Source organism: Rhinatrema bivittatum, chromosome 6 (assembly GCF_901001135.1).
Source record: "Rhinatrema bivittatum chromosome 6, aRhiBiv1.1, whole genome shotgun sequence".
In the NCBI taxonomy this organism is placed as follows: Eukaryota; Metazoa; Chordata; class Amphibia; order Gymnophiona; family Rhinatrematidae; genus Rhinatrema; species Rhinatrema bivittatum.
Window position 1 is genome coordinate 3,584,421 of NC_042620.1, and position 18,951 is coordinate 3,603,371.

Below are 18,951 nucleotides of genomic sequence, written 5' to 3' on the forward strand. Positions count from 1 at the left end.
GGGATTTCTACCCATATAGATTCTACTGAACATTTAGTCTCTTGTATGATCTTTACCCTGTTGGTCTCTATACCCTCCCGGACATAAAGTGCCACACCCCCTCTAAGTTGATCCTCCGTATCATTGCAATATAATTTATACCCTTATATAGCAATGCCCATTGGTTATCCTCCTTCCACCAGGTCTCTGAGATGCCAGTTATGTCAATCTCATCATTTGCTGCTATACACTCTAACTAAGAACATAAGAAATTGCTATGCTGGGTCAGACCAAGGGTCCATCAAGCCCAGCATCCTGTTTCCAACAGAGGCCAAACCAGGCCACAAGAACCTGGCAATTACCCAAACACTAAGAAGATTCCATGCCACTGATGCAATTAATAGCAGTGGCTAATCTATTCCCTAAGTAAATTTGATTTATTTATTTATTTAAATTATTTTCTATCCTGACATTCATGGCACAAGTCATATCACATCGGTTTACATCAAACGAAGTTTTACATCTAATGAGGTAGTTTACATCAAACAGAGTGGATTAACCAAAAACTAATCAGTTAAAGATGAAGAACTTAGAATGTGGAGGTTATAACTAGGTTAGAAATACAAAAAATTGAAAAATTCAACACGATACATTAGCATTCGCTATATTGCCTGCCGAATAACATAACATAACATAGTAGGGTTTCCATTGACATTTGCGGGGAATCAATTAGCTATAAATAAGGTTGGGAATCTAATGACATTTGTGATGTTAGGTAAAGGCTTGTGTTTAGGGAAAGGCTTGTGTGAACAGCCAGGTCTTAAGTTTTTTCTTGAAGGTCAGTGGGCAGCTTTCCTGGCAGAGGTTGGGGGTCATGTCATTCCACTGAGATGGTCCAGCTATGGAGAAGGCCCGTTTGTTAGTGTGGAAGTGCATGGTAGATTTGGTGTGTGGTGTGTGGAGGGTTTGTTTATAGGCCTCTCTAACCAGTCTTTCCCTGTATGTACCAGGATCAGTCCAGACTGCTGGGTTATGCCTCCCTTCCAGCAAATGGAGTCAGAGAAAAACTGAAAAGGCACCTCCCATATACCCTCGTGTGCCACCTGCGATCCCCCAGTATTTCTCTGTCTCCAGCAGATTGAGAGAGCATAACCTGCGGTCCTGATCATCTCTAAATTGGGAGAGTTCCTCTGACAGGTTTGGTTTAAATTTAATGGGGAATCCTCTGACTATGTCTTCGTCCAAGAGTCTTCACCTATGTCTTCATCCAAGAGTCTTTGCCTATGTCTACGTCCAATAGTCTTTGCCTATATCTACATCCAAGAGTCTTCCGTGTTCCTAGGCCTCCGTATGCCCTCGTCCACTGTCTGGCCTGTCGCCTATTGCCGTTACCCAGCGGCAGGTTCGAAAGGGCTTGGAACGGTCGGAGGACTGTTCATTGACCAACATTGCGTTGCTGGTCATCTTGGGGCATGCAGGTCTGGTAGAGGGTCAGACTTTCAGTCTTCTTGTCTTCGCTCCAGCCTTGTTCTGTTCCTTGTCTGCCTGTGCTTACATCGGCTCACCTCTCGCTGCACTCTTGGGGCTCCTCCCTGAGTGGCGTGGCGATCCAAGGGCTAACATCTCCCGTCAGAAGCGACCGTGTCTCCACGCTCGCAACACAGGATCCCAATGGGGAAATCCTCCTTGTTTGCCTCTACCACTAGGTCTGTTATATGAGGAATTTCTTTCAGGATCTGCTCTACATTCATTTGCAAAATGTCCACATTTCCCACAATACCAGCATTCTATACCTGTTCTCCTATCAGATCCAAAACCAGCTCCTTGTGAAGGGCTACCATACACACCTCTGCCATTTATTCCCCTTCTACCTCTTACCATCCCTCTTCCACATGCAATATTCCCTCTAGGTATAATTACTCCACCCATTAATTGATTCTGGGGATACCAAGCATCACACCCATTGGTTCCATATTTGACATCATCTGAAACCACCATAACCCTGGTTATCCCAGATACTTTCTCAGCAACTTTTTTATCTAGAGAAACTTTACTTTTCTCTTCCTCTTTTCGCTTACTCAACTCCTCCATCTGCATAGAACATAATTTAGTTTGGAGTTTAGTTAAATACTCTGCTCCTTTACTCTGTTCTCTAACATACAAATCACTATAATGACAAATATTGAGAAACATTTCTGACGACTGTCCTTAGACTGTTTTCTTGACTGCTTATACCACCTCTCATAAAAAGTCTAATCTGTTTAACATTAAGAGGGTTGGTTTCCAACACCAGTTCTAAAGGAGTTTTCATATTATCTACTAGTTGACTCCCTGTCACCACAAAAAAACCCCAAACCTTAAATGTAAGAATGCAATATATCTCCTATGTTTGCCCTAAAATCTTTTTATTTTATTACATAAGAACATGCCATACTGGGTCAGACCAAGGGTCCATCAAGCCCAGCATCCTGTTTCCAGCAGTGGCCAATCCAGGCCATAAGAACCTGGCAAGTACCCAAAAACTAAGTCTATTCCAGGTTACCGTTGCTAGTAATAGCAGCATCTATTTTCTAAGTCAACTTAATTAATAGCAGGCAATGGACCTTTCCTCCAAGAACTTATCCAATCCTTTTTTAAACACAGCTATACTAACTGCACTAACCACATCCTCTGGCAACAAATTCCAGAGTTTAATTGTGCGTTGAGTAAAAAAGAACTTTCTCCGATTAGTTTTAAATGTGCCACATGCTAACTTCATGGAGTGCCCCCTAGTCTTTCTATTATCCAAAAGAGTAAATAACTGATTCACATCTACGCATTCTAGACCTCTCATGATTTTAAACACCTCTATCATATTCCCCCTCAGCCGTCTCTTCTCCAAGCTGAAAAGTCCTAACCTCTTAGTCTTTCCTCATAGGGGAGCTGTTCCATTCCCATTATCATTTTGGTAGCCCTTCTCTGTACCTGACATTTTCCGTTTTTCTCCCCATTCCCTTTCTAATAATTCCCAAAGGAAAATTATTTATTTATCTATTTATTTTATTTATTCGTTTTTATATACCGTCATTCGGTTTAGCCATCACAACGGTTTACAGAATCAAAACAACAATCAGATAAATTATACATAATTGCAAAAGAAGAAAACAATAACAATAGTGAAATGATTGGTAGAGGGGGATGGTGGGGTGAAAGAGGGGGAGAAGGGAAAGATGTAAAAAAGGAAAGTAACAAAAATAGTATTAATTCATCTTAAAAGAGGGCTTCATATTAAATTTCTGAAATTGTAATACTTAAGGTTGATGCCAGTTGTAGTTACTGTTTTTTCTTGTTTGGGTTTGAATGGTTGAATTGATTGTAGAAGGATTGTTGTTAAAGATGATCATTGATGTAGACTGTATGAAAGAGGAAAGTTTTTAGGTCCTTCTTGAACTTTTTGATGTTAGATTGAGTTCTTAAATAAGGTGGTAGAGAATTCCATTTTTTAGTTCTTACCTGATAATTTTCGTTCCTGTAGTACCAAGGATCAGTCCAGACTGTAGGGTTATGTCTCCCTTCCAGCAGGTGGAGTCAGAAGTCAAAGTTCTAAGCACCTCCCATATCCCAGGGTGCCTCCTGCAATCCTCCAGTATTTTGAATAACAAAGCAGAGACTAATGAAGAAGGATAATCAATGACTAGATCAACTATATATATATAAATAGAACAAATACCTAACCATAACAAAAAACGTAACAATCCTCAGAGCTCCTTAAATTATTGTATATGAAAAATAGTTAAAAAGGAAATCAAGATAAGAAGTAAACATTAGTCAATAGCGGACTCTCCGGAAAAAATACTGGGCGGGCGTTTGGACTGATCCTTGGTACTACAGGAACGAAAATGATCAGGTAAGAACTAATTTTCCTTTCCCTGTACATACCAGGATCAGTCCAGACTATAGAGATGTACCCAAGTTGCCCTAAATGGGGTGGGATCCGGAGAGTCCCGCCCTCAGAACACTGCTTCCGAAAGAGTTTTCGTCTGGAGCGCGAACGTCCAAACGATAATGTTTTGCAAAAGTGTGCAAAGATTTCCAAGTGGCCGCTCTACAAATTTCCTGAGGTGAAACACAATGACTCTCGGCCCAAGAAGCCGCCTGAGAGCGTATCGAATGCACCTTAAGACCATCAGGAACTGGGCGACCATTACAAATGTATGCCGAAGCAATGGCTTCCTTCAACCACCATGCAATGGTAGGTTTTGAAGCCTAACAGCCCTTCCTAGGGCCGCTCCATAAAATAAAAAGGTGATCCGAAAGACGAAAAACATTAGTGACTTCTAAGTAACGTAAGAGCATTCGGCGCACATCAGTCCTCTTTAAGTCCCGTGATTGAGTAGAAGACATCCAAATCTGGAAAGGCTGGTAATTCAACAGACTGATTGAGATGAAAAGAGGAAACCACTGTGGGTAAAAAGGACGGTACTGTGCGCAGTGATATACCTGTGTCTGAAATTCTCAAGAAAGGCTCATGGCAAGACAGCGCCTGAATCTCTGAAATGCGTCTAGCAGAACAAATTGATACGAGAAACACTGCCTTGAGCGTTAAGTCTTTTAAAGTTATTCGCTTAAGGGGTTCAAAAGGAGGAGCACAAAGACTACGAAGAACCAAATTCAAATTCCATGATGGACATAGAGCCCGAATTGGTGGTTTTAAATGTTTGGCGCCTTTGAGAAAACGGACAACATCTGGATGCATCGAGACAGACACACCATTCTCTTTACCTCGTAAACAGCCTATTGCAGCAACTTGGACGTGGAGTGAATTATAAGCCAGACCCTTTTTTAAATAGTCTTGTAAGAAAGCCAAAATGTTCCCAATTGAAGCTTTGCGTGGTGACAAACCGAACGTATTACACCAAGTATCAAATACCTTCCATACTCTAACATAGGTAAGAGAAGTAGAAGGCTTTCTCGAACTAAGCATAGTGGTGATTACTGAGTCTGGGTAGCCTCTCTTTTTTAACTGCCTCCATTCATAAGCCAGGCCGCTAGACAAAAGTGAACTGCTTGGTCGAAATATACTGGACCCTGTCGAAGAAGGTTGCGAAGATGACCTAGATGGACAGGACCGTCGACCGCTAAATTGATGAGATCTGCATATCATGGTCTGCGAGGCCATTCCAGAGCCACAAGAATCACTGGACCTTCGTGAGATTCTACATGTCTCAGCACTTTCCTTATTAGTGGCCATGGTGAAAACACATAGAGAAGAATGTCTTTTGGCCAAGGGAGAACCAAGGCATCCACCCCTTCTGATCCGTGTTCTCTCCTTCGACTGTAGAACTGAGCTGCTTTCGCATTGACACGGGTAGCCATTAGATCTAACCTGGGTGTTCACCACCTTCGGGTGAGTATGCTCATTGCCTCCCAGGAAAGTTCCCATTCTCTGGGATCTAGATACTGGCGACTGAGAAAGTCCGCCTGAACATTGTCTACGCCTGCTATGTGCGATGCCGCTAGATGGCACAGATGAGATTCTGCCCAGGTCATTAGCATGTCTGCTTCTATGGCGACTGAGTGACTTTTTTGTGCTGCCTTGCCAATGCTACCATCGTGGCATTGTCGGAGAGAACCCTCACCGACTGATGTTGAATAAGTGGTAGAAATCTGCGGAGTGCTAGTTGTACCGCTCTGGTTTCCAAACGATTGATGGACCACTTAGCTTGCGGAGCCGTCCACTGACTTTGTGTCAATTGTGACTGGCATACAGCTCCCCAACCAAAAAGGCTGGCGTCCGTTGTCACTAATATCTACTGTGGAGGCTCCAGGTCCATCCCCTCCTGCAGATGACGTGGTACCAACTACCACTTTAAACTGGACCGAGTCAGCTCCAGAAGTGGTAGAGGAAGATGAAATTTCTCTGGCTTGGGGTCCCACCTGGAAAGCAATGCCCTCTGCAAAGGTCTTAGATGTGCAAAAGCCCAGGGGACCATATCCAGAGTAGATGCCATAGAACCAAGAACCTGTAAATAATTCCATACCATGGGTAAATTTAGATCCAAAAGGCGACGAACTTGTGACATCAATTTGTGCATCCGATCCTGGGGAAGAAAAACCTTTCCCACAGCCGTATCGAATCGAGCCCCCAGAAACTGTAAGACTTGTGTCGGGATTAAATGACTTTTCTTGAAGTTGACTACCCAACCAAGAATATGAAGAAGATGCAGAACCTTCTTGATCGCTTGTTCGCAAAGAGTTTGTGACTTTGCTCTGAGCCAATCATCGAGATAGGGATGAACTAAAATCCCTTCCCGTCTGAGTGCTGCTGCAACTACCACCATCACCTTGGTAAATACTCGAGGAGCAGTTGCTAGACCGAAAGGGAGGGCTCGAAACTGATAGTGTTCGCCCAACACCATGAATCGAAGATATCTCTGGTGTGACTCCTGAATTGGGATATGAAGATAAGCTTCTGACAGGTCTAAAGAGGCTAAAATTTGATTTTGTGGATGGCCACAATGACTGATCTCAATGTCTCCATACAGAAATGTGGAACCCGAAGTGACTTGTTTACTGCCTTTGAGTCTGAGATTGGTCAAAATGTTCCTTCCTTTTTGGGAACAATGAAATAAATGGAGTAACGACCAGTCTGATATTGAGACTGAGGGCCTGGAACAATAGCTCCTAGATCCAGCAAACGTTGTAAAGTTTGACGTACAAGTTGCTGTTTTTGAAGAGAATCGCTCGGAGATACTAGGAAAAGATCCTGTAATGGGCGAGCAACATCCAAAGCGTAGCCTTTTTTTACAATATTGAGGACCCAATGGTCTGAAGTAATTTTGACCCATTCCTTGTAAAAATGAGAAAGACGTCCTCCTATCTCTGGCACCAAGGAATGGGCCAGCGCACCTTCATTGCGTAGATTTGGAGGATGGAAATGATTGGGAGCTGGTAGTATGGAGAGGCCGTCTCCCACGAAAGGAATGAGCCCAAACCTGTGCCCTTGAAGGCTGTTGTCGTGTAGAAAAAAAATGGAGTTCTACCAGTTCGGAATCATCTCTGACCTCTAAAGGTACTGAAAGAATGATAGGAACGAGGTTTATCCTCTGGTAATTTATATACTTTATTTTCTCCCAAATCTTTAATGAGCTGCTCCAACTCCTTACCGAAGAGCAAGGATCCTTTAAAAGGAAAAGAACCTAAACGAGATTTGGAAGTTGCATCCGCTGCCCAATGGCGGAGCCAAAGAAGTCTTCTCACCGAAACTGCAGAAGCCATTGTACGAGAAGAAGTACATAAGAGGTCATATAATGCATCAGCCGTATATGCAACAGCCGATTCCAAACGATTGGCTTGCTCAAGTTCGGCCGATGGTAAGTCCTGAGAAGTAAGTAATTGTTGAACCCACCGAAGGGTGGCCCTCTGCATTAAACTACTGCACACCGCCGTACGTACCCCTAAGGCGGATACCTCAAAAATACGTTTAAGGAGAACCTCAAGTTTTCTAGCCTGAAAATCCTTTAGAGCCGTGCCTCCAGTGACTGGAATTGTGGTGTGTTTAGCAATGGCAGAAACTGCAGAGTCAACTTGAGGGACCTTCAGCAAGTCTAAATATTCTTGTGGGAGTGGATATAGTTTATCCATAGTTCTAGTAACCTTAAGACCAGCTTCCGGAACATCCCATTCTCAAGTAAGTAATTGAAAAAGCTTTGGATGAAAAGGGAAAGATTTAGACGGAGCCCTAAGCCCTGCAAGAACAGGATCCCCGGGAGTGGAATCTGTCACTGGTTGTGGCGCTGGAATTGCCAGCTCCTCTAAGACAAAAGGAATAAGAGGATCTAACTCCTCTTTGTGAAACAATCTTAATACTTGGGGATCATCCCCCTCCACCAGAGCTGATTCCATAACACCCTCATCCACAGCATCAGTCGAGGCTCTCAGGAGAGGATCTTGTAAGTCAGAATCCTGATTTACAGGATGTAAATGTGACATAGATTCATCCATATGTTTAGGAATCTTAGCAGACGGTGGTTGAGTACATTCTGCATCTGCTGCAGCCTCCAAATATGCCTTATGCATCAATAAAATAAATTGTGAAGAAAATGGCTGTTTCAAACCCCCCCCCCCCCCCGGGGGTAAAGGGGACTGAAGAATATTATTTTCAATAAAATTAGAGTGCTCTGGATTTAAATTAAGAGGAGATAATCCCTCAAGCAGTTCCCCTCCTCCAGACCGCGGACCACCGCGATCGTCGGTTAAATTCAAAATGGCCGCTGCTGCACTGCGATTCAGAGACGGGGCCGGTCAAGGCAAGGGAACAGTTTGTGAAAAATTTGAATCGCGCGTACTCGGCAACGGCCGTTTTCTACTAGCAAGAGGCAGTTCTGACTGCCCTTCGCCTCCAGAAATGCAACGAAAACACAGACTGTCTCTGGAGAGCCGCGCTGCCGGCTCTCCACAGGCAGCACAACGAGAGCCCCGCGGCATGAGTGAAAAAATAAAAACAAGCTCTGAAGAAGTAACTGGGAAAATAAATTTTGCTTGTGTCTTAATAAATCTTTAATATTTTTGCCTTGAATTTAACTGCCTTTTGTCTATGTTATAATACAGTTAATGGAGCTTCCTCTTTAGGGGAATAACAACCTCCCTGGAATAAATCAAATCATTAAGCTCCCTTCAGAGGCATAATAACTTCTCTGGCACAGAAAGGGGGGGGGGGGGGGACCGGCCCACCGGTATATCCCCTCTTTGCCCGGGAATAATAAGGGTCTTCCAGGTGGCAAGGCTTGAAGACACAGCATCAAATAGATTATATATAAAAAAAAAATTTTTAAACACAAGAAGATCTAGTCAAAGATCAGCCAGGAATAAAAAATCCCTTGACTACAAATAAAAGTAAATTTACTCAGCTGACTAAAGTATCAGGACCGCAGGGGATGTCTTCCTTCACCTGCTGGAGTCAGAGGAATACTGGAGGATCGCAGGAGGCCCCTGGGATATGGGAGGTGCTTAGTACTTTGCTCTCTGACTCCACCTGCTGGAAGGGAGACATAACCCTACTGTCTGCACTGATCCTGCTACGTACAGGGAACATTCTGTTTGCTTTTTTGACTGCCGCAGCACACTGAACCAACGATTTCAATGTGTTATCCACTATGACGCCTAGATGGAATAAATGATACCTTTATGGAACTGACGAGAGAGGGAACAATTTTAGATCTAATTCTCAGTGGAGCACAGGACTTGGTGAGGGAGGTAACGGTGGTGGGGCCGCTTGGCAATAGTGATCATAATATGATCAAATTTGATTTAATGACTGGAAGAGGAACAGTGTGCAACTCCAAGGCTCTCGTGCTAAACTTTCAAAAGGGAAACTTTGATAAAATGAGAAAAATAGTTAGAAAAAAACTGAAAGGAGCAGCTACAAAAGTAAAAAATGTCCAAGAGGCGTGGTCATTAGAGATGTGAATCGTGTGCCAGATCGTCTTAACGATCAGATTCGGCTGCGGGGGGGCTCGAATCTGATCGTTAAGATATGTGAATTGGAATCGTTTCCGATTCCAATTCACATTTTTTTAGGAGGCCCACACCGCAAAAAAAAAAAAAGCACATCCAACCCTTTAAATCGACCTCCCGACCTGACCCATCGCTAATTATTTTTTTACGAAGGCCCGCAGCACAAAAAAACCCAAAAAACACATCCGACCCTTTAAATCGACCCCCCCCCCCCCTCCCGACCCATCGCTAATTATTTTTTTACGGAGGCCCGTGCCGCAAAAAAAAACAAAAAAAACCATCCAACCCCTTAAATCGACCCCCCCCCCCCGACCCGACCCATCGCTAATTATTTTTTTACGGAGGCCCGCGCCGCAAAAAAACCAAAAAAACCCATCCGACCATTTAAATCAACCCCCCCCCCGACCCCCCAAAACCTTTTAAAGTTACCTGGTGGTCCAGGGGGGCCTCGGGAGACCTCGGGGAGAGATCCAGGGGGGCCTCGGGGAGAGGAGAGATCCAGGGGGGCCTCGGGGAAAGATTTCCCAGGCATCACCTGTTCTAAAAAAAAAAAAAAAAAAAATGGCGCCGATGCCCCTTTGCCCTTACCATGTGACAGGGTATCCGTGCCATTGGCCGGCCCCTGTCACATGGTAGGAGCACTGGATGGCCGGCGCCATCTTTAAACATGGCGCCAGCCATCTTTAAACATGGCGCCGGCCATCAGCCCATAGTATAATATGGGCTGATGAGTAAAGATGGCACCGGACATCCAGTGCTCCTACCATGTGACAGGGGCCGGCCAATGGCACGGATACCCTGTCACATGGTAAGGGCAAAGGGGCATCGGCGCCATTTTATTTTTTTTTTAGAACAGCTGATGCCTGGGAAATCTTTCCCCGAGGCCCCCCTGGATCTCTCCTCTCCCCGAGGCCCCCCTGGCTCTCTCCCCGAGGCCCCCCGAGGACCCCCTGGACCACCAGGTAACTTTAAAAGGTTTTTGGGGAGTCGGGAGGGGGGGTCGATTTAAAGGGTCTGATGGGTTTTTTTTTTTCTTGCGGTGCGGGCCTCCATAAAAAAAAAATAGTGATGGGTTGGGTCGGGTCGGGAGGGGGGGGTCGATTTAAGGGGTCAGATGGGTTTTTTGGGGGGGTTTTGCGGCGCGGGCCTCCGTAAAAAAATAATTAGCGATGGGTCGGGGAGGGGGGGGGGGTCGATTTAAAGGGTCAGATGGGTTTTTGGTTTTTTTTTTTTGCGGCGCGGGCCTCCGTAAAAAAAAAAATAGCGATGGGTCGGGTCGGGTCGATTTAAAGGGTCAGGGTGGGTTTAGGGGCTTTTTTGGTGTGCCCTATTTAACGATACAATACAAATGCCCCTGACGATAAATCGTGGGCATTTGTATTGTATCGTGCACTCTAACGATTTTGGACGATTTTAAAATTATCTGACGATAATTTTAATCGTTCAAAAACGATTCACATCCCTAGTGGTCATTGTTAAAAAATACCATCCTAGAAGCACAGTCTAGATGTATTCCACACATTAAGAAAGGTGGAGGTTTTTTCTTGTTCACGACATAGATCATTGGCTATTTCATTGATTTTTTTTTGCCACAGATCAAAGGGTGATGAAATATTGTTTATATTTGAATCCAAACATTTATGTTTGATATGTTCTTCTAGAATTTCAGGTTCTACTTTTTTCTGTATTTGATAGTTTGTTTATATTTAGTTTTTATTTTTTGTGAGATTTGGAGTGTAATATTTGCTTCAATTAGTTGATGGTCTGACCATGGAACAATTTTTTGGGGAAGATTGATTTGGCAGTTATTTTGATTGGTAAAAATAAAGTCAAAGATATGTCCTGCTTTGTTTGTTGGTTTAGTTACAAATTGGGTCCATCCTATGGCTTTCGCCCGTGACCCACAATTCAGCCAACAGAAATTTATCTCCTCCACCATCAAAGACTGTTACTACAAACTACACACTCTCAAAAAACTCAAACCCCTCCTGCATCTTAACGACTTTAGAACTGCCCTACAAGCCCTAATATTATCCAAAATAGACTACTCCAACGCTTTACTAGTAGGTCTCTCGAAGAACAGCCTTGCCCCCCTTCAGCTGCTTCAAAATGCAGCCGCACGTGTATTAACCGGCTCCCGTAGAAAAGAACACATCACACCTGTTCTCAAACAACTTCACTGGCTCCCCATCACAGCCAGAATCCAGTTTAAAACTCTCACCCTCATACATAAAGCCGTCCACAACCCTGACATGCTCTGGTTCTCAGACAGTTTACACATCCGTTTCTCCTCCAGACCCACCAGAACGCCCTACACAGCAAACATTCACACTCCTTCTCCCAAACTCTACCACCTAACAACCACCAAACAACGTGCGCTATCCCTAGCTGGACCTTCCCTATGGAACTCTATCCCCACCCACCTACGCCATGAGACCTGCGCCAAAAAATTCAGACAAAATCTCAAGACCTGGCTCTTTACACGAGACTACACATGAACCCCCTTTCATCTCTCTACTTTCTCCCACACCCCTCCCCTCCCGCCCCTCCACTCCCCCCCCCCCCCCCCGCCATAAGACCGATTTCCCTCCCTCATTATCTCTCTCCTCCTAACATTTTATTGTAAATAATACACTTGTATATAATTATTTTTATTGCATTTATACAACCATTTTATAGCATTTATCTTTGTTGTACTGCATTACCTTTGTTTCCCCCCCCCCCCTCCCCTACCCAGTTCTCTTATCAGTTCAATGTAAAGCCCCGTTGGCCATTTTTTTGTTCCATGGAAACCGATGTGATGTATCTCCTAATGAATGTCGGTATACAAAAACTTTAAATAAATAAATAATTAATAAATAAATAGATCCTGTCTAGCAATATTTTACGAGTTGGATTTAGGTGACTTATCTATATGTAGGTTGAAGTATCCTGCAATTATGGTTGTTTCTGGGTTTGGGAATGATTTTGTGAAGATTTCAATCTTTTAGGAGTGTTCCTGGTGGGCTGTATATGAGACCAATATCTATTTTTTTGTGATTTAACTATTGCCACCTCATGTGGTGGCTTTATTTCAGTTTTGTATGGTTTGAGTTCAAGTTCTTTTTTTTGCAAATTATTAGGAGGTCCCCTCCTTTTCTTTTAGGTCTGGAAAATGGAACATTTATTTATATTTATTTATTTTAAGTAAGTTTTTTATATACCGGCATTCAAGACTGGTAGTCCCATCATGCTGGTTCACATAGAACAGGAGTGCAAATTAAACTTAACTTAAAACAATAGTGCGGAAAAAGCAGTTACATTTAACAGGGATAATAGAACTTGGCGTAGGAAAGAAAAGAAAAGAACAAACCAGATAAATTACATTACATTTCATGGTTTGGACGAACAATAATGAGTATATTTGGTACACATCCTCATAGCAGGCACTACTACAACCATACTCCAAGTGGGTATGGTGGACCTCGAGTTTCCTTTCAGCCTATCCCCATATGTAACCCATTAACAGATACTCCTGGTAAAACACTAATGGACTCTGCAGACAACACTCCTCCCTGGGCTCTCTGAGGGCACTAACAGCGTCTTCTCTCCCTCCTCGTCAGGTACAGTGAGTGCGTGATCGTGATTCGCTGGCTGGAAAAACTGAAGAACAGACACAATATGATCATCATCAGTGCCTGGTACTACACGTTCTGCTTAGACCTGCTGCTGCAGTGTGGTGAGTGCTCGAGGAATCGAGCTACTGAAGGGGCATTAATGTCAGAAGCAAACCGTTAATTGAATGTTTCAGAATTAGACAATTTCTAACTGAACAAAACCACACCAAATATCGGGTGAGCCTGCTGACAAGATGGGTCCAAGAAATGCACAAGTGATGCTAAGAAACACTTGAGCAGACACAGACTGAGCTCCCATTTAAGGACAATGAAGTGAGGGGCAGAGCTGGAAATCTCTGCCGCACTCCCCTTCCTGCATTTTTCAGGCCTCCTGCCATGCATACATTGGGGTCCCTCACATACATATTTCAGACTCCCTGCTGCCCTGCATCTTGTTGGCCTTAAGTTACTCCATTACAGAATATAGAAGAGAATTCACAGAGGGACGGTGTGAAGATCTTATAGGTGAAAAATAAGAAGATATTGAGTTGGTGTCCCCATCACAGAGGCAGACGTTCTCTGTTCTCCTGTCCTTTATCTCCTCTGCCTTTCTTTCTTGATATAAATCCTTGTCTTTGAGCCATACTTTATCATACTTACCTTTAACCTTCTACACAGAATCCAACAGGTTAAGCATCATGGAAGAGACTAAAGGGTAGACTTGAAAACCTGGCCTTACACACGCCAGGCCAATTTTCAAATGGGCCCAGCCATGCTCGTAAACCCCGGGACGCGTATAAGTGCCATGGCTTTAAAAGGGGGTGGTCTGGGGGGTGGGACAGAACTAGAGGCGCCCGGTACAGCGGCCATTTGCCGCTCTGCCGGCACACGCAACTTGCTCCTGCTCCTTTGCAGGAACAAAAGGTAAAATTTAAAAAATAGGGGTAGTTAGGATAGGGATAGGGGGAGGGTAGGATAGAGGAAGGGGAAGGGAGGTTAGGGTAGGGGGTTGAGAAGTTTCCTTCCAGTCGGCTGCTTAATTGGAGTGGACTGGGAGGGAACTGGGGAAGGCCCCGATGTGTCGCCACATGATTTTGTATCATCTCCTCAGCGTGGGCGCTCCCTGCAGCCATCTTTCAGCCGGGGTTACCTAGGCATGCGTGTGCCTGCCCCCTTTTTAACCACATCATGGCGGGAACCTCAGGAGCGTCCCCACCGCATGACGTCAGCTATGACAAAGAAAGGAACTAACCCCTCGAATTGGTCTCCAGAGGCCATCTCCGCTTTCCAACTACTAAAGAAGGCCTTTCTTCAGAAACCATGTTTACGCCACCCTAATCCTCACAAGCCGTTCATTGTCAAGGTAGATGCCTCAGACGTAAGCGTAGGGGCTGTCCTTAGCCACTACAGCAATTTACTCGTTCTACACCCCTGCTCATTCTTTTCGAGACGCTGCACACCAGTGGAGAGGAACTACGGCATCAGCGATAAGGAACTGCTTGCTTTCAAGCTAGCATTTGAAGAGTGGCGTCCCTGGTTAGAAGGTTATTTACACTTTCAAATAATAGAAGGACTAGGGGGCACTCCATGAAGTTACCATGTAGCACATTTAAAACTAATCGAAGAAAATTCTTTTTCACTCAACGCACAATAAAGCTCTGGAATTTGTTGCCAGAGGATGTGGTTAGTGCAGTTAGTGTAGCTGGGTTCAAAAAAGGTTTGGATAAGTTCTTGGAGGAGAAGTCCATTAATGGCTATTAATCAAGTTTACTTAGGGAATAGCCACTGCTATTAATTTCAATAGTAGCATGGGTTCTTCTTAGTGTTTGGGTAATTGCCAGGTTCTTGTGGCCTGGTTTGGCCTCTGTTGAAAACAGGTTGCTGGGCTTGATGGACCCTTGGTCTGACCCAGCATGGCAATTTCTTATGTTCTTAACACCAGATAACAGTGTTCTCTGACCACAAGAATCAGGAATATCTTAGGCACGCTCAGAGGCTTAATCATCGCCAAGCTTAGATGGTCACTGTTTTTCAACAGATTCAACTTCCTGCTCAAATACCATTCTCCTGAGAAGAATGTTCAGGCAGAAGCCCTCTCCTGGTCCTTCATTCTGGATGATGTCCCTGATGAGTCACATCACATCATTGACCCTGAGAAGTTAATGCTGGCCGTTACCCATTCAGTTCCTGTAGGGAAGACTGTGGTTCCCCTGTCTTTCAGGAGGAAGCTTTTGAATTGGGCTCATGACTCTAAGTGTTGCGTTCGTGCCTCTTTTCGCTCTCGCTCCACCCTCTCTACCTTGGGAGCGACTCCCTTCGGTTCTGACGGACAGATGCAGCCATGGCTTCTCCTTGCCTCTTGGTCCTGGTGTCCCCGGGCTGGCTTGACGCTAAGGATCTGCCATGTTCCTGGTGACTTAAGGGCACGCGCGCTCCAGACTTTGTACTAGCAAGGGCGCGAACCTCAGGGGCGTCCCCCTGTAGTGACATCATCCATTTTCACTTTAAAAGGTCTTTGTTTGCTAACCTCTAACGAGTTTGCAAGGAATTCCAACAGGACTTGCTTCGGCAGTCCACGATACTTGCAACAACGATCCGAGTCAGCGAGGGTAATCCTTCTCCACTTCTCGGCCTTTTCAAACTTACCAGGAGTACCCGCTCCACGGGGGCTCTGCTCTCTCTTCTTGATTTCAGATTGCCAAGACGGGATCCGGTACTCACTCCTCGAGGGCCTACGTCCCTGAATACTCAGAAGACTCCTCATTGCCTGGAAGCGATCATGGACATAAACACAGTGAGTTCTATTGTACATAGGAATTGGTACTCGCTCTACAAGAGCCTACATTCCTATAGCCCTGAAGACTCCCTTCCGTCCAAGACGTTTTCGCAGGTACGGAGATCAAGAGTTACATTGGCAAGATTGCAGATAGGAACCGGTACTCGCTCCACAAGGGCCCATGTTCCTAGAATCCTTTACAGACTCTCTTCTACTCTAGAAGCCATTTCATATACAGCTATTGTGAGTTCTTGTTACAGACTGTTTATAGGAATCAGTGCTCGTCTACGGCTCCTGTTCCTGTATGTACTGAAGACTCTCTGTGGCATAGAGACCATTGCAGAGATCTACTATTGTGAGTGTACCATCTTGTATCCAGTATACCCTGTCTACTCACTACTTCTAGTCTCTCTCTACAGCTCAGCAACCCAGAGATTATATTCCAGTATCAGAACTGGGAGGGAACTGGGGAAGGCCCCGATGTGTCGCCGCATGATTTTGCATCATCTCCTCGGCGTGGGCGCTCCCGGCAGCCATCTTTCATCCGGGTTTACCAAGGCGTGCGCGCGCCTACCCCCTTTTTAACTACGTCATGGCGGGAACCTCGGGAGTGTCCCCACATGACGTCAGCCACTCACGATACTTAAACCCAGCTGACCATCTGAGCTACAAGTTAGCAAGGAATCTCGTCCTGCTAGTTCCGCTTCTCTGGGACTTCCTCACTGACTACTGTGTGACCTAGGTACCCGCTCCTCAGGGCCCTTGCTGCACTTAGGGCTATCCACTCCTCAGAGAGCCATCTCTCTCTCTTCTCTTTTCAGTGAGTTCCTGCATCATCTCATCTACTCCGGCTGCTCCTGCTACAGCTGCCTCTACTTCACCGGTGTGAGTACCCTACCTTTGTGGCATGGAATCTCAGGTTACCCCGCTTGCGGACCACTACCAGATCCATCGTGTCTTGTGCATTCTACCAGCGGCTCCTGGCCTACCCCGCACTGTGGACCATTACCGGGACAGCCAGCACAAGCAAGCCTAGATAAGGTATTCACCAGACCTCTCCACGCTGCAGAGTTCTACTGGACTGATCGGCTACAGTACAGACTCGTCTGCTCTGTTCTTCAGGATTTATTGCTGTACAATAAAGTTATTCCCTCGGCTGTCTTCTCTACCAAGACCTTGCCTGTTGGGGTAACAGCCCACAGGGCTCCTCCCTGCGGGCAGAGTCTTTACTCATCTCGACCCAAGGGCTCACTATTTAGTTCAAGACACACCAAACATAACAATCATGAAAGGTCTTGAACAGGTAAATGTGAAATGGTTATTTATCTTTCGGATAATACAAGGACTAGGGGGGGCATACCATGAAGTTAGCAATTAGCACATTTAAAAAAAATTGGAGAAAATTGTTTTCTACACATCGAACAATTAAGTTCTGGAATTCATTGCTAGAGGCTGTGGTTAAGGAAGCTAGTGAAGCTGGGTTTAAAACAAAGTTTGAATAATTTCCTGGATGAAAAGTCTATAAATTGCTATTAATCAATAGGGAATAGCCACAGCTTGTTACCAGCATTAGTATCTTGGGATCTATTTAATGTTTGGGTATTTGCCAGTTACTTGTGGCCTGAATTGGCCAATATTGGAGACAGGATATTGGGCTGACGGACCCTTGGTCTGACTCTGTATGGCATATCTTATGTTCTTATTGACTTGTTATCTCCTACTGATGTAGCAGTCACATGATCACAAGTCACAGGAACTGCTGCATATGCATGATAGAGTCTTAGGACGTTTCCTAGAAATCGTGTTCCAGTTGCCACTGTCAGGATGATGTCAGTCACCCACATCTGTGACTAGTATAAATGCTGTTAGAGAAAACACCTGTTACAGGGGCTGTGGTAGATTAAGACTGTAACACAGAGACATCCTTCTCATCTCATACCCATACAATACTCACACTCCTACAAAGGAGCCACAAAATCAGAAATAGATGGGTCACGGTGGGACAAGACCTGTGGCAAACAGAGACATCCTCCTCATCTCATGCTCACACACCTACAAAGGAGCCACAAAATCAGAAATAGATGGGTCACAGTGGGACAAGACCTGTGGCAAACAGAGACATCCTCCTCATCTCATGCTCACACACCTACAAAGGAGCCACAAAATCAGAAATAGATGGGTCACAGTGGGACAAGACCTATGAAAGACAGAGACATCCTCCTCATCTCATGTTCACACGCCCACAAAGGAGTCACAAAATCAGAAATAGATGGGTCACAGTGGGACAAGATTGTGACAGACAGAGACATCCTCCTCATCTCATGTTCACACGCCTACAAAGGAGTCACAAAATCAGAAATAGATAGGTCACAGTGGGACAAGATTGTGACAGACAGAGACATCCTCCTCATCTCATGTTCACACGCCCACAAAGGAGTCACAAAATCAGAAATAGATGGGTCACAGTGGGACAAGATTGTGACAGACAGAGACATCCTCCTCATCTCATGTTCACACGCCCACAAAGGAGTCACAAAATCAGAAATAGATGGGACACAGTGGGACAAGATTGTGACAGACAGAGACATCCTCCTCATCTCATGCTCACACACCTACAAAGGAGTCACAAAATCAGAAATAGATGGGTCACAGTGGGACAAGATTGTGACAGACAGAGACATCCTCCTCGTCTCATGTTCACACTCCTACAAAGGAGTCACAAAATCAGAAATAGATGGGTCACAGTGGGACAAGATTGTGACAGACAGAGACATCCTCCTCGTCTCATGTTCACACGCCTACAAAGGAGTCACAAAATCAGAAATAGATGGGACACAGTGGGACAAGATTGTGACAGACAGAGACATCCTCCTCATCTCATGTTCACACGCCCACAAAGGAGTCACAAAATCAGAAATAGATGGGTCACAGTGGGACAAGATTGTGACAGACAGAGACATCCTCCTCATCTCATGTTCACACGCCCACAAAGGAGTCACAAAATCAGAAATAGATGGGACACAGTGGGACAAGATTGTGACAGACAGAGACATCCTCCTCATCTCATGCTCACACACCTACAAAGGAGTCACAAAATCAGAAATA

General features: G+C 44.8%; 1 protein-coding gene across 1 annotated transcript in view; it reads left to right on the plus strand.

Moving 5' to 3' along the window:
* Positions 1 to 18,951, plus strand: part of LOC115093343 (adenylate cyclase type 10-like) — a gene marked incomplete in the record, with an annotated part of 787,628 nt that overhangs the window by 718,207 nt on the left and 50,470 nt on the right. Inside the window, 1 exon segment of the mRNA XM_029604970.1 lies at positions 13,077 to 13,192. Coding sequence (XP_029460830.1) covers positions 13,077 to 13,192 — 116 coding nt within the window.